The sequence below is a fragment of the Capra hircus genome, chromosome 8 (assembly GCF_001704415.2).
Source record: "Capra hircus breed San Clemente chromosome 8, ASM170441v1, whole genome shotgun sequence".
Classification (NCBI taxonomy): domain Eukaryota; kingdom Metazoa; phylum Chordata; class Mammalia; order Artiodactyla; family Bovidae; genus Capra; species Capra hircus.
In genome coordinates this window covers 85,829,364-85,846,025 of record NC_030815.1, presented here as the reverse complement: position 1 = coordinate 85,846,025, position 16,662 = coordinate 85,829,364, and the positions used below count along the sequence as shown (strand labels likewise).

The 16,662-nt window shown below is 45.2% G+C and overlaps 1 protein-coding gene across 1 annotated transcript in view; it reads right to left on the bottom strand.

The window, feature by feature from the left end:
- The window catches only part of ROR2 (receptor tyrosine kinase like orphan receptor 2), a 244,207-nt gene that overhangs the window by 50,489 nt on the left and 177,056 nt on the right, over positions 1–16,662 (bottom strand). The window contains 1 exon segment of the mRNA XM_018052509.1: positions 5,078–5,155. Coding sequence (XP_017907998.1) covers positions 5,078–5,155 — 78 coding nt within the window.

Sequence of the window (16,662 nt, the reverse complement as noted above, 5' to 3'; positions counted from 1 at the left end):
GACACAGATGCACACACACACACACACACACACACGCACACACACACACACACACACATACACAGATGGTCAGGCACAAGAAGACAGACCTACACCCAGAAAACCAGATGACATGGGCAGACTCAGAGAGAGAAGCACGCACAAAACAACAGGCAACTGGGAGTACACAAGAGCTGCTGAATTCTCAGGGAGGGGGGTGCGTCATACAGACAGAAACGCACACACAAATGCACACACCTGGGACAGACGTTAGACAAGCACACAAGGACAAGGCCAGTGCAGTTTGGTGTTCAAACCCAATGGGTTGGGAAAGGACGACTGCCTGTCTGTCACCTTCAGTAGGGACAACAATGGACAGTTCAGCCAGGCTCTAGCCACCAGTTACCATGACTCCATCCCAGCTGAGGTGCAGGTTGCAGCAGTTATCCTGAAAGAGTGAGAGGGGGACACTGAGAAGGAGAAGAAGAGAGGAAGGCTTGGAGGCCCACACTGGCCTCACCACTCTGAGAAGCAGGCTGCATCCCTGCCCTCCCACAGAGAGGGCTCTCATATGTGTATATGAGGTCCTATGCCTCCCAATCCACCTTGCATAGGACTTGTTTGCTTTGAAATCTCTCATCTGTAGGTTTGGGCTTTTGCCCAACAACGTTCAGTTTGTTCAGATCTTGGGCAGCCCAATGGGCTCAGAAAATTCTGGCTGCAGGAGGATCAAGGGAGCTCAATGATCAGCCTTCACCTCGAGAGTGGCTAGGGCTCAGAGTCCAGAAACTCACATTAGATTTGTCCAAGGAAGTGGTGCAACATTGGACACTCTCTGTTTACCGCCTAGGGGAGCCCCAAATTTCCATGACCAGCCAGGGGCCACTCAGAGGGGAGGTGCAGGGGCCCAGACTCACAGCTTGAGCTTGGCCCCAAGTTCCCAGCCACAGACCTAAGCTAACTGTGTCTGCAAGTACAGTGCTCTTTTCAAGTTAACCCATCAGCCTTGGAGACTCTCACTCTCCATAAACTCCAGGAAACCATCACACACTTGCTCACACACACTCACACATGCACCAAGAGTCCCAGAATAAACCAGAAATGCACCCAACACATATGCTAATCAATCCCTGCATCCTAGGTGGATCAGGCCCCCAGGAAACAGACATCAGGCATGGTCTCCATGCCAACAGGGTGAACTCTGCTGATGGCTTTGTTTTCTCTGTCCCAGGAAGTTTCAGTTCAGCACCACAACATAACATGTCACAGATAGCAGCGGCAGCCTGGTGAGTAAGGCACCAACTCCTGCCTTGTGATTTAGAATGCCCTTGAGATCACCTCCAACTGTAACACAGCTTCAAGTGCAGAGAATCAGGAATTCCCCTTCTGGTTTCAGCCAGGATGGTGAGCACCCTTCTAAGGCAGGAGACACAAGCAAGCGGGTCTATTTTTGGAGGACGCAAGATGAACAAGATGAGCACCACCAGCCCGGGCTCTCAGAAATGATCCACCGCCCACACACATTCCAAAGTACTGATTTTACAAAACTGGTTACATATGCATTTAAAATACAGCCTTGAAACAAAAGAGCAAATGGTTTCTAGGCCAAATGAACACTTTTGTAAGTATAATAATAATAAATAGTGTATCTAATATAGCAAGGAATATAAAACTCCTGTTAAATACTATTACCAGAGTCCTAAGGCCAGCTTCAGTCCTAATGATGACGGTACTCTGGCATACAGAAATATCAGGCAAACATTTCAGCTGCAAATCACAATGCATTTTGTATTCTGTTTTTCCTTCTGTATCAGCTCTGGGATTTCCCTCTCTGAATACCAACCACCAATTATACGTTAAGTGCTCAATCCTGGCCCAGTACATCTGAACTCAAATGCTTTTTACGCTTGTAACTAATTCTTAGATTCTGTTTCGCTCAGCGACAGACTGCCCGCTAGCCATTTTCACCTGCCTGCAGTTTTACAGATGCATGGGCATCATAAATGGTAACTGGGTTAAAGAAATAGCTCATACAGTCCATTCAACTATTATTACTTTTTATATATGATTTAAGCCAAATGTGGCCAAGCAGTAATGCTCCCTGAAGCTCTTTAAACAAAAAAAAAAAGTACATGGATTAATAAGTCTGGCATTGCCAGGCCAGTTCCTTCCATCACTGAGGGTGTGAGGAGGAGGCCAGGGGAGCACAAAGGAAGAGTGGGGCAAGTCCCTTTTTGGGCAAGAGCCATAACCCATGAGGGTGTGAACCCCATGATGGATCTGAGTCTCTATAATACTAGACTGTGGGCTCAATCACACTTGTGAAAAATGACTTCAGAATCTAGCCACCAAAAACTACCTTTCTTCCTAAGAAATCTATCCTAAGGCCCAGCATGGTACACAAATTTCCAGAGCCCAGACCTTGGTCGCCATGGAGATACGTCCCTACCTAGCCAAAAGAGGCCCTCTCCTCCAAACATCCTGACTCTGTGCAAGATCACAGTGACCACAGTCGGACTGCGAGGGGGTCAATGTGAGGAAACTAACCTATATATTTACTGCATAAGATACAAAAGGGGAAAATCATTATCAAGGAGCCTCCACACACAAGGCACCACCAAGAGCAAGTACATCCACACACCCTGTTTGTTCATTTGCTTTACAATTTTTCCTGGACCATAGTTGACTTACAATGTTGTGTTAGATTCTGCTATACAGCAAAGTGAATCAGTTATACATCTATTTGTATCCATTCTTTTTTTCGATTCTTTCCTCATATAGGTCATTACAGAATATTAAGTGGAATTCCCTGCGCTATACAGTAGGTCCTTATTAGTTATCTATTTTACATTTAGTAGTGTGCCTATATCAATCCCATTCTCCCAATGTATCCCTCCCACCCCCTTCCTTCCTAGTAACCATACATTTGCTTTCTACATCTACGACTCTATTTCTGTGAATTTAAACAACTATTCTGAGGCCAGAATGCAGAAGTTTGTTGTGTGATCCCAGGAGGTTCTTTCAGGACACAGAGCAACACCTATTCCACTCAGCTGAGACTGGTGGACTTGAGTCATTTCTGCTCAGTCTCCAGGAGACCCAGCCTTGGACACGTGGAGGTGAACACATTCCTGAGGGGACACAGGGACCCTCAACATGCAGAGGGCTGAGAAATTTATGGATGTCTGGACTCTGAATAATGCTTACAAAAAGAAGCTAAACAGAAATAAAGTAGCTGTTTTAACAGTTAATTATTATACACTGAACTGCGTGCCCACAAATTTACATGTTGAAGCCTTAAGCACGTGTGTAGTAGTGGTGCCTCATCTGAAGGTGAGGCCTTTGGGAAGTAATTAGGGTTAGATGAGGTCATGAGGGTGGGATCCCTATAATGGGATTCGAGTCTTTATAAGACAAGAAGAGACCAGAGCCCACTCTCTCACTCGTTAGGACACAGCAAAACTGCACTGTCTACAAACCTAGCATGCCACTAGGACCCAGCAAGGCCAGCGCCTTGACTTCAGACTTCCAGTCTTCAGGGCTGTAAGAAGTAAATGTCTCCTGATTAAGCCACCCAGCCTGTGGTGTTCTCTTGTGGCAGCTTGAGCTGACTGAGGCAATATAGTGACAGAGGATGAAGGAAGCAAAGCACCACTTCTTCAAGTGACTGGGCTGCATCACAAGAAATGGTGTCTACTGATTTTCAAATCTAAGATGCCTACAAAGTATAAGTGAGCAGTGATCTTGGCAGTGACCTCTGGGAAAGACTGGAGCAATAAGACAAATAACCTGCTCTTTGGTGACCTGTGGAGGAGGGCCACTTGCCCACCTGATGCGCTCCCTAATCTGGACAGTTACATCTGGAGAATAGCCGGAGAAGACCTTGTTCAGCAGGAGACTTCATGGCCAAGCCAGGAGTCCAGGTCCTAAGGCTCTGTTCGGGCCCACAGAGCTCCCTTCAATTTCCTTCTTCCCTTCAGTGGCCATCTGTCTACCCCTGCCCTCTCATCTCCCACCCACCCACCAGCTTCTGACAAGCTCCACCCAGCTTTCAAAACTGCTTCAAGAGGCATGCCACTGCACCTAATACCAAGCAGGACCCTGTGGGACTCCTGGGCACAAAAGCCTTTCTGTATTCCCCCATTTCTTGATTACAGGAAACAGGTTTCATTTAGCCTTCATGACAGGGCTTCCATTGTGGCTCAGCGGTAAAGAATCTGCCTGCCAATACAGGAAACACAGGTCCAATCCCTGGGTTGGGAAGATCCCCTGGAGAAGGAAACGGCAACCCGATCGAGTGTTCTTGCCTGGGAAATCCCATGGACAGAGGAGCATGGTGGCTACAGTCCACAGGGTCACAAAACAGGTGGACATGACTTAGCGACTAAACATCAACAGCAGCCTTCATAACCCTGCCTGAGTCCAGTTGCTTATCAGGGAAGGGAGGAGATGCAGAGACAAAGGAGGAGCTGTCAAAAAAAAAAAAAAAATAGTGCAACTTTGGAGTAGGGTCATTGTTCCTCCTCAAGTGGTACACATAATAATATCTTTGAGCTGTTATGCAGATACTGAAATCCCTACCAGGTAGAAGTTGACAGAATGCTGCTCACAATCATATAGATCTTGCTGCTTGCAATCATATAGATCTTAGATCAACTGGAACCAGATTGATGGTGCTGACTCCTACTTACCTCACCACCAATCAATCAGAACAATGTCCATAAGCTGATCACTCCCTCTTTGAACCATGAAGTTCTTTGAACCAGAAATTCCTATAGAACTTCTCACTTCACACTCCAGGTTGGGACATGTAGTCTGGAGGACATTAGCCTGCTGTGGCCCCCTTTGCCTGGCAAAGCGATAAAATTATTCTTATCTACTTCACCCCAAATCCTGTCTCTGAGATACGATTCAGTGTTGGGGTACAGAGGTGGAATTCAGCTTTACACCCACCCATGAGGCAGCATTGGGTCATGGGAGACCCTGACCATCCATTTCAGCAGCCAAGGCTTGAGCAGAGTGGCACAGTGAGTCTCTCTGCATGGTACTCTGGAAACACATTCAAATGCTTGCATTCAAAGAACACTTCACGGTTTACCTTTCAGAGTTGGAACAGGGCTGTCATGTCCATCCAGTTGTCCCAAAGGGTCATTTGAGTCAGGAACTTCCACTTGCCCTGGGCAAAAGAGCACAGCACACACATTAATGAGATTTCCCTTCAGGGCCTTTATTCCGTTTTTCATGCAAAGACAATAGTGTTTTAGCAAAACTGCTCAGTGTTTATAGAACACCTAGAGGGATAAGGCGTTTCAGTAACATTTACAGGGCTTTTGTAGCATCAGATTTGATCCAAAAGCAAAAGTGATTCCTGCAATTTTGCGATCATTTTGCAATCCCAGGCAAAATGCAAATGCTTTACAGCAGGTATGGAGGAAGCAAACATGTGGCCCAAGTTTCATTTTGGGAAAGAGAGAGAGATTAAAACACCAGCTGGCAAAATTAAACACTTCTGGAGCCAGAGTCAGCAGGTGGTCCTTCAGATATAGGCCCGTTATAATTCTGAATAAATTCAGAATTGGAGAGTTTCTTCAGCAGCTCGTTCCCCCTTGCCCACCCTAGCCCCCAGACTCATTAGCAGCCAACAGCCAAGAACTGATTACCCAATAAGCATAAAGACAGAAGTTTCTCATCTTTATGGCAATAGTAACCTCACTCCCTCAGAGACTGTATCAGCAGAAGCAGTCACCCCCAGAGTCACAAACACCAAGGGCAAGAGCGGGGCTGGTCTGCTCACATGAGAGGATGGCACGAAGTCATGTCCTCTGTCCTGAAATGCCAGGAGGGATGGGTAGGTGTGACTGATGATCTAGAAACCATGTGGGGCCTCATATAGTCCTTTCTCCATATCCCAGTGCAGTTTTCTTTGAAGACTTTCACCCTATACCTTGGCCTTGACTGGGGTCCCATTGGTTGGAGGTGGGGGGTGAGGGTAGAAATGGCAAAGCCATGTGTTGTCAGGGTGACTCTGACAACACATCTGGATGAATCTGGGTATCAAAGAGCGGGACACACATGTGATGGCAAAGGACGCGGCTTAGAAAGAAGGAAACCCCGATACACACTGCAACACGGGTGGGTTATTCTGAGTGAAACAGACACAGAGAAACAAATATTGTGAACTACTAGAGTAGTCAAATTCACAGACAGAATGTAGAATAGCGGGTGACAGGTTTCTGGAGGAGGCAGAATGGGCAGTTAAGTGATATGGACAGAGTTTCATTTTGGTAAGATGAGAAAGTTCTAAAGATGGATATTGGTGATGGTTGTACAACAAGGTGAATGTACTTGATGCCACTGAATTGTGCATTTAATAATGGTTAAGATGATAAATTTTGTGTATTTACCACAAAAATTAAAAACAATTATTATAAAAAAGGTAGTTTATAATTCAATATTGGGTCACCCAACTTGTCTCCCTTAAATGAGAGGTGAGAATTAACAAAGTACCCAGACACTTCAGGAACCACCTTCAACCCTTAAGATGAGGCCTTACTCAAAAAACTGGAGACCAAAAAGTGGAGTACAAGTGATTTTCAGACAGAATTCAGGTACACAAGATGCTTTAAATTATTTAGCTCAACAAACACTGGCTGGTTTACACTCACAGGTACCCATGTGTCTAAGTTGATCTTCTCTGCCCACTTGTTCCTAAATTCCAGGACATGCAAGGTGACAACATCAGCTTGCAACGCCCTTAGAATTCAGGCCCAATTCCAAGCAACCAAGAGAGGAGATTATTTCTGAAATGGGCCCATGGCTTTTCCCATTCAGTTATGGAAGATTCCTTCTTTCTATCACTGCTAGTCCAAATTAACCCCCGGGTCAGAAGTCACACATTCACACCATCTTTCATAAAACATCCTTGATCAACCTTTCAGAAGTAACAACTTTATTCTCTAAAACTATCCCCTGAACCATACACCTCTCCTATGGCAGTCATATCATCCCCTGAATCAATAGCTGCATACATTTTAATTCTCAAGGGACTGTAAACAGCTGGAGGATATCAGCTGCTGCATCTGTCGTGAAGACTAAAACCTAGACAGAATTCGGGGCTGCTACAGGACAGAGACAAGCATAAGCTGTACAGGCCAATCAATGTGGTTCAGTTTGGGTTTGAAATTTTAAATTGGCATGTTACACATACCATCACTCAGTACTGTTTAAATGTAGAGAGACCACAGGAAATCAAACACACTTGTACTATATACACACATCTGAAAGAGGAATAAAAATTATTAACTGCTTAGAAATTGACAAATGGTGTGAAACAGTCAAATAAATACATACTCTGTAGAAAAATAAGCACATTAGCCCAATTCCACTGTGCAAGAGAGCCCCAGCTCTTCCAAGGCAGCTTTCAATTTGGAAGCATAAGTATTTCCATGTTCATCTGAGCTGGGGGTGTGGACATGCACACTCTTCTTAGGAGAAGAGCCGGAGGTGATACAAACGCTTCTGTTGACTCATGAGCAGATGTCACCCCCCCTTCACCCACCCACACACACAGAGAGACATGCAAAGTCCCTTTTGATATTAGAAATGCTGAGATTCTCCCTGAATATGTTGCACTGATCAGTACCTCCCCTGGGAATTGATTTTTAGTTTCTTTCAGCCTTAAGCTTTAATCTAGGTAAAATTTAGTTTGGATATTTAAGCAAAAGAGTATCATCTACATATCTGGAAAAACCGTAAGATTCACTAATTTTCAAGGCTAATATCAGGGACCCCAACCTTTGGGACTTAGATGTGAAAGTGTGCAGAGCCTGAGCTCTAGCACATTTCCTCTGCAAGTCAACTGTGTGAATAAATTCACAAAATCCAGTTATTGCGGTCCTTGGAATTGAGGCCTTGAGTTCCAACAAAACTAGGTCCTGTTGTTGCTTCCTAACTGAGACATAAGGGCACCATTTACAGTCTAAAGGAGACCTAGTTTTATATATATATATATATAAAATAATCATTCTCCTACACTGTAGAATGGCTATCCTTATTTGAGATGCTGCACTTCCAACAAGTGAGAACAGGGTCTACTGTCTCAGCAGATTCCAACAGGATTTTTCCTGGCCCTTTAGGGTCAAGAACAACCAAAGGAAAAAAAAATGAGACAACACAAAAATGGAAACAACAAAAACTGTCACTCACTATTAGTTATATGAAATTATATAGGTAATTTAAAGTCCTCTTTTATTTTCTTTTTCAACATCTGCACAATGAACAAGCGCCAAGTTTTTAATTGAAATAATTCACATTTCACAAAATTTAGCATTTTAAAGTCTGTAATAGAGTGGCTTTTAATATTGGGTTGTTCCACAATCTCCTCTGTGTAATTCTGCAATATTTTATTACCTCCAAAAGAAAGCTTATTTCCATTAGCAGTCTCCCCCACCAATCTCACCTCTCCCAGACCCTGTAACCACTAACCTGCTTTTTTGTCTTTATGGATTTATGTATTTGGGCCATTTCATATAAATGGAATGATATCATATGTAGTTCTTTGAACAAACATCAATTTCATTAGATTTTTTTTAAATGTCATGCCCAAAAAGAAAAAAAAAAAAAGGCTGGAGAGAAGCACATTGCACTAGGTGATTAGCAAAGGCCTTCAAATGCTACATCAGCACATCAGACCACTGCCCAGACCCTGTGGGGAAGTTTTGGCTGCCCAAGTAGACAGGATGTGGAGGATGCATGGAGACACAGCAATGACTAATGGGTAAAAGACAGAGAACTAATGAAAAGCTAGAGGACCAGGACTACTGGTCCACAGATGTGATGGTTTAGGAGCTGAGAGCCTCCCTGAGAAGAAGCCAGCACACGTTCACATTCTTGTTGCAGAAAGACACGGCTCAGGACAAGGACAAAGGAAGCATTTCACCACCTTGCGTTTAGGGCCACTGCTTCTCCCCAACTAGCACATTCTTCTCCATGTCATCAAGACTGGACAAAGGACTTCTATTCTCCTTCTTCATCCCATGACCCACCTTGTGCTTGGCAATCACTGCCAGTCCAGTTCAGGTAGTGACTGGTCCAAGGTGGTGTGAGTCAAGTCACACCTCCCACGTGGCTGTCCTGAGAGCTTCTTTATACAAAGTGCCCCTTGGATTTACCTGGTGCTGGTATGCCTTCCCCCAACTGGCTGACTGAAGATGGGGAAGGCCTAAAGAGAGCAAAAGTTCTGGGAGGACTCGGCTGCCCTAACTCCTCAGGACTTAATTATTGCTTTCTGAAATGAGGTTACTCCTCAAGGCAAATTACAGGTCCTTCGTTTTGGTAAATACTAAAAGCCACGCTACTAATGCCACACATGTCCATTAAGAATGTGGATGCTCTAACTTTTTCCACTGGACATGAGTGAACTTCATCTAAAAAAAATAAACAGCAAAACAATGTAAAGCTACTGGAAAACTCAAATCTTTGATCGCATCAATCAGGTAGTGGTGATTTATTAGCTCCTTATTGGTTTTTTGATGTTTGAAGAAAGGAGAATATTTAATATGAAAAAAAAATTAACTGTGACTCATTGTTTTGCAATGATACATTAAGTGTATAGTTTGATCCAGGTCAAAATTATACTTTAGGGACTTTCTTGGTGGTCCAGTGGTTAAGACTCTGTGCTCCTAATACAAGGAGCATGGGTTCAGTCTCTGGTTGGGGAACTAAGATCCCACATGCCACAGAGCACAGCCTAAAAAAATACAAATTCATAAGTAAATAAAATGTTTTCTAAAATTATACTTTGAAGCCTAGAGCAAAGACTAACTACAATGTGGTAACCAGGGTGGGATCCTAGAATAGAAAAAGGATTTCAGGTAAAGTTCAAAAAAAGATGAATAGTATGGATTTTAGTAAAGAATAACGTATGGACAGAGGAGCCTGGCAGGCTAAGTCCACACTGTCACAAAAGAGTCAGACACGACTTAGTGACTAAATGACAACAATGACAATGTGTTGACCTTGGCAATCTGCTGTGAGAAACGTACCACACTAAGATAAGATCTAATATTAAGAGGAGACAGAGTATGAGGAATATGTAGACTCCTGGCCTTTATCTTCACACAGTAAAAAGTTTTTTGAAGAACAATTACACATCCTATCCCATTGGTCAAGCTCTTAACTAAGGCTCACAAGTAAAGAAGAGCTATAAGGGGGGGGGGGCTCTTCCCTGGTGGCTCAATAGTAAACGATCCACCTGCCAATGCAGGAAACACGAGTTCAATCCTTGATCCGGGAAGATCCCACATGCCAAGGAGCAACTAAGCCCATGTGCCACAACTACCGAGCCTGTGCTCTCGAGCCCGGGAGCCATGACTGCTGAAGGCTGCATGCCCTAGAGAACATCTTATGGAACAAGAGAGGCCCACATTCTGCAACTAGAGGGTATCCCCCGCTCGCTGCAACTGGAGAAAAGCCTGAGCAGCAATAAAGACCCAGCAAAAATAAAACAAACTAAATAAATAAATAAAATCATTAAAAACATTGTTTAAAAAGAAGAGCTGTAAGAAAGATCCTATTTCCAAGTGGCTTTAATGGTGCATGCCAGGCATAAGCACTAACCATGTGAACAAAATACAACACAGATTCATAGGATCTGATATAGGTTGTTCAAAGAGTCAGTAGCAGGCCAGGGAATGCTCAGCAATTAAATCACTTTTAAGAATGTAGGGTTTTGAGTTAAACTGTACGTAAATTGTCACAGCATGGTGATATCGGCTCCTAACCTAGTACTTCGCGTGTGTTCTTAGCAGCACTTATTAATGTCCTATATATTCAGGGCTGAACCAACTGGTTTCCTCAGAAGGACCATATGAAAGGATGCATTGTTGATGTCGCTGGGCTTGTTAAGAAGTCAAGGTTTCCACAGGCCTTTGACAGCTGGATATGCACACTCAGCCTCAAACATGTACAAATTCTGAGTAATCAGAAACTGTGCCCCAGACAAACAGGATCTTCTGCAGACCTCTCAACATGGTCCACAGAAATGACATCTTGATTTAAGGCATTAGTAAGATAAAAGAAATTCAGATCCACAAAGTACAAGTGGGTCTGTGCTGATTTCCAGGCTCCGTTCTGGTATTGTACCATGGCTACCTCATTAAGAGCAGAGACACGATTAAGGGAGAATTTACTAACGACATTCAACTCACACTCTTGGATTTGAGTCCATGTGCTACTCTGCTTTTGATTTGTGTTTCTCTTTAAAAAAAAAAAGTTTTGTTATTCAGATTATTCATTCATTAATCTCTAACCTGTTCATCTGAATCAGACACTCGTGATTTAATTAGATGCAGTCTCTGGCCTATTTGGATACTTCAAAGCAGTCTCCTTTTAATTAGTGAGGGTATTTCATTCACCAAAGCTTGGCATTCTTGGATTTGGTCATCCTAAATGAAGGTATAATTCCCAGAATATGAGAACGAACAGCAGTCAAGGGCACACAGGCAAAGGACCACAGCCTAGAAGGGAGACTGTGGCATGCTGGGTGCCTCCGGAAGGGCAAGCATGCATTTTATGATGAGTTGTGCTGCGTAAGAAGTCAGTATATCCACTGGCAACTGGAAATGTCCATCGTGTGTTCCAGAACAATCACTTAGCTCAGCAACACATCAAATCAAAAACATCCGTGATGCTGGAAATGCAACAGTTAAGGAAAAAGAAGTAATAACTGGAACGGAGCAGAGTATAAAATCCTAAAAGGTGAGTTCATTAGCCTGGGAACTGGGCCAGAGAAAGTATGTCCATAGTAAAGAGACTCGATAATGTTTCTGGGAATGTGCTCAATAAAATGTTATACCGTGTGTCTCAACTGCCAGCTAGAAAACCACACAGCATTCAAGGTGAGCTGCCAGTACCTAATCGGCAATCATCTTAACAGTTTGCAATTTTTCATTTCATTATTTTGAACTTCGAATTGAGTAAATATTAGCCTCTGTGTCTACATTCCTTAAAGGGCAGACCTACCTCTGCTGTGGAAATACAAACTTAAATCCAACAGCCTGAAAATGGAGTAAGCAGTGCCTCTCACCAATTTAACCTTTGCTGTGATTCTACTTCTACAGCAAAAATATCAACCCCCCAAATGATCCAGGCACAGACCCAATTCCCTCCAATATTGCTGTCATAATGCTTTTTCTAGCTCTGTCACAGACAGCCCCCCAGAACCCTCAACACAGGTCCCACTGTCAAGGGCCAAGTGAATAGCTGGTTGAAGTGGGGATGAAGCTGCTCAGGAGGCTGAATTGGGTCCTTTCATTGATCTTCTCTCTTTCCCAACACCTGCAACCCCTGGCCGTGGTGGCACGGGGCTGGGAAGCCAGGAGCCTCCACCCACAGCACACGTGACTGGGAGGGTGAGACCCCACCACCCTTCACTACAACACAAGCCCCTAATCCAGTGATATTCCCACTTGTTACTGCAGCAAAACTTGTACAAAGGGAGCAAACAGAAATGCCAAGTAAGTACTCCAAGCTCATTGTTTCCATTTGGTTTTACAGAAGACTGTTTGGAGTATCAGTTATTCCTATGCACACAGGAATCATTTTTTTTTTTCATCTCGAACCTCTGCTGCTGCTGCTAAGTCGCTTCAGTCATGTCCGACTCTGTGCGACCCCATAGATGGCAGCCACCAGGCTCCCCCGTCCCTGGGATTCTCCAGGCAAGAACACTGGAGGGGGTTGCCATTTCCTTCTCCAATGCATGAAAGTGAAAAGCGAAGTGAAGTCACTCAGTCATGTCTGACTCTTAGTGACCCCATGGACTGTAGCCTACCAGACTCCTCCATCCATGGGATTTTCCAGGCAAGAGTAGTGGAGTGGGTTGCCACTGCATTCTCGAACCTCTAGATGATGTTTAATTAAAGGTAAGGAGGGAAAAGTTTTTTAAAAAAAAACACTTATAGAAAAAGAGACTGTGTATTATCCCATGATAATGCTGGAGGTTACTTTCTGTTTGCTTCAGGGAGAATTAAACTCTTGTGCTGCAGGTCTAGCAGCCTTGGAACCCACTGGAGAAATCTCATGGTGCATTGAATGAGACCCACAGGGAAAATGTTCCAAAGGTTTGCAGCACCCTCTTTCAGCCAGGAATTTGTGTCCAGCATATGTGTCCAGAGGGGCTTCCCTGGTGGCGCAGATGGTAAAGAATCCGCCTGTAACGCAGGAGGCCTAGGTTTGATCCCAGGATCAGGAAGATCCCCTGGAGAAAGCAACCCACTCCTGTATTCTTGCCTGGAGAATTCCTCGGACAGAGGAGGCTGGTGGGCTACAGTCTATGGGGTTGCAAACATGTGGACACTAACTAAGCACAAGCAACTAATACTTCAATACCTTCAATACCTATGTGGCCAGAGGCTGTTATCCCCAGAGCAAGTCGACCAGTTGGCATAATTGAAAGCAGAGGTTTTGTTGGGAGTGAACACTTTGAGTTCACAGAAACAAACAAGGATACACATCTGTTATAACCAAAGATGACAGCAGTGTATTTTTTTAAAGGTAGCCCCTGTATGAGTTTGTTAGGGCTGCCCCAACAAAGTGTCAGACAGCCGTTCTGGAGGCCAGAAGTCCAGGAGCAAAGTGTTGCAGGGTTGCCTCTCCTGCAGCCTCTCTTTGTGGCTTGTAGATGCCAGCTTCTCCCCGTTTCCTCACGTGCGCTCCCCTCTGTGTGCATACCCCAGTCACAGTGGGTGCGGGCCCACTCTAGTGACCTCATTTTAAACTGAATACCTCCATAAAGAACTGTTTCCAAATAAGGTCACATTTTGAGAACCTGGGAGTTAGGATTTCATTATATCTATTTTGAGGGGGACGCAATTCAATCCATAACAGGCAATGCTATTTATCTTCAATAATTAATAATATCTTTATAATTAAAGTTGACTTGAAAGTGATTTTTGCAATTCCATGGAGCAGAGAAAGCCTCAACAAGAAAGAATAAACAGGGGACCTGGACTAAGTACAGAGGGGCCGGGTGTGGGCTTACCCACACGCTGGAGGGACCTGCCAACAACCTGCTGACTCTAGCACCCCAACTCTTTCCTTTTGAAGGTGTCTCCCTGTGGCTGCCCTCAGACATCAGCTGAAGACACTGCTGTCCTCTGAGCTTCATCTCCCCAAGGTTTCCAGCAGCAGCTGTGGCATCTTACCAGACCCCTCCCTCTCAGGCTGGCATTCCTTCTTTCTCATAATATTTATACCACCATCACTCTTCCCAAAGAGCAGCATGGCAGGCCCAGAGGGAATGCCGTGGTAGGATGCAGAGCAGTCGTCTGACCATTTTTGGTAAGGACGCGGCTCAGCTTTTACACGGGGCTGCCCACTTAACATGATGCACAGCATACTCACAACTCCCTTCACTTGACCTTCCACGTTTGGATCCTCTCCTGTCTCAGTCCCTCTTGCAAGTGTCTCCTCGTCTCTGGCCCTGTAAATGCTGGAGTGCCCCCAGAGCTGGGCCTGCAAAAGCTTCCCCCTCTTTCTATATTTGTCCCCTTAGTGACCTGACTTCAAATGACAGCCAAATGCCCACAACTGCCCAGGGCACCTTTCCTGGCTGGACCTCTCCATGGAAAGCCAGGCTCAGAACTGGGATGGCTTGCTTGCATCTCCACTTACACATCTAATAGACACATCATGCTCAGCTTGTCAAAACACCAGTGTGGCTTTCCTCCACAGACCACTCCCCTGCAGTCACCGGCCTCCCTAAACTCTGGCTCCACCCTTTCATGGGCTAAGGCCACACATCTTGGTTATCTCTGACTCCTTCCCCTCTCACTCCCTACATGCAATCCATCAAGAAACGCTGTTTATGCTCTGTCTTCAAAATGCATCAGAATGTGATACTCTCACCCTCCCTGGTCACACACAGTCCCAGCAGCTCTGATCCTGCTGAATCACAGACTGCCCTCCCCCAGACCTCCATGGCTCCATTCTCCCCTCCCACTGCTGTCCATGCAGCAGAAACACTTGACCTCTAAATAGAGCATCAAACACCATTGCCTGCAATAGCAGGGGTGAATTTTAAAAGCAAAAGGGTGAATAGAAGATACATATTCGAAATATCTTGCATTGTGAGATTCCCACCTATTCCACATTCATAAATGGGCAGAGAGGCATCTGTAATGATGGAAGTGAGAAGACTGGTTACATTGGGCGTGATGGTCAGGAAGAAAGGGGACCCTATTCAACATGCCAAACACTTCCTTCAACATTTATGCACACAATCCTGCTACTTAACCTGCTTCCGATTTTTCTTTCCCCCTTAGCATTTCCAAGAGATGGTGATCTGTTCATTAGTTTGATTCCATTTCCTCATCCTGAGAGCAGGAGGTTCTGCCTGTCTGCTCACTGCTCTCTCCCCAGTGCCTGGAGCACACCCTAGTGGTGGCTCACGTGGTGAATGAATGAATGCTTCCATGCTCAACAACTCCAGCACCTTCCACCTCCCCTAGAGGAGCGACCAGAGCCCCTTCTCCAGTCCCTCCACAAGGGCACGTGTGTGCACTCACATGCACACGCACACGCACACCCACATGCACACACACATACACACACTCACACTCCTGACCTCACCTCAACTCCTTTCCCCTTCACTCTCTTGGCAACAGTGCCAGCCTCTTCTCCCTCTGAGGTTTGTATTTATTTTTCCCTCTGCCTGGAAAACTCTTCCTCGGGCCTCTCTCTAACTCACCGATTACTTCCTCTGCTCCAAGGTTTGCTCCTAAACAAGGCCTCCCCTGGAAGCTCTTATTGAAAGCATCTAGAGCCTATATGTGGCCTGCCCTGTCCATGTATGTCTCATACAAGAAGAGGATGGCCTCCACGATGGGAGGCTCTGGGTGACTGTCTGGTGTCCACCGTCTGGAACTCTGGCCTGCATGAGGCTCTTAAGAAGTAAACAAACACTGCAGTGTCCTGGGACCATCATGCTCATGTGTGAGGAGAAGTCCTGAGTTTTACCTCACATTTTGAAGAGTGGGGCTCATAGCTGCTCCAGCTGTGGGCAGTGCGCACTGCACCAGAGCCTCTTCCTGCATCCTGTCAGCTCCTTTTCCCAGAGGCAGACAACGGTGCTGTAACTCTGCTCCCTCGGGATAGGCTGTAGGGTCTGGTCCTCCAAATCACTAACGAACACTGCCCTGTTCGGTGGACCCCAAGCCTGAGATTGCTGGCAATGCCCCAAGGAGCTCCACCAGGCCCATATTCCATCATCTCTCTGACGACACACTCTTTTGAATGTGCGTATACATCTTTACGGAGAAGGCAATGGCAGCCCACTCCAGTACTCTTGCCTGGAAAACCCCAAGGATGGAGGAGCCTGGTGGGCTGCAGTCCATGGGGTCGCGAAGAGTCAGACACGACTAAGCGACTTCACTCTCACTTTTCACTTTCATGCATTGAAGAAGGAATGGCAACCCACTCCAGTGTTCTTGCCTGGAGAATCCCAGGGATGGCGGAGCCTGGTGGGCTGCCATTTATGGGGTCACACAGAGTCAGACACGACTGAAGTGACTTAGCAGCAGCAGTAGCATACATCTTTACATTCCAGATGAATTGAAAAGAATCTTTTACAATTTCAAAACCATACCAGGTGCTACTCAACCATAGAAAAGATCAGCTGCTGATATA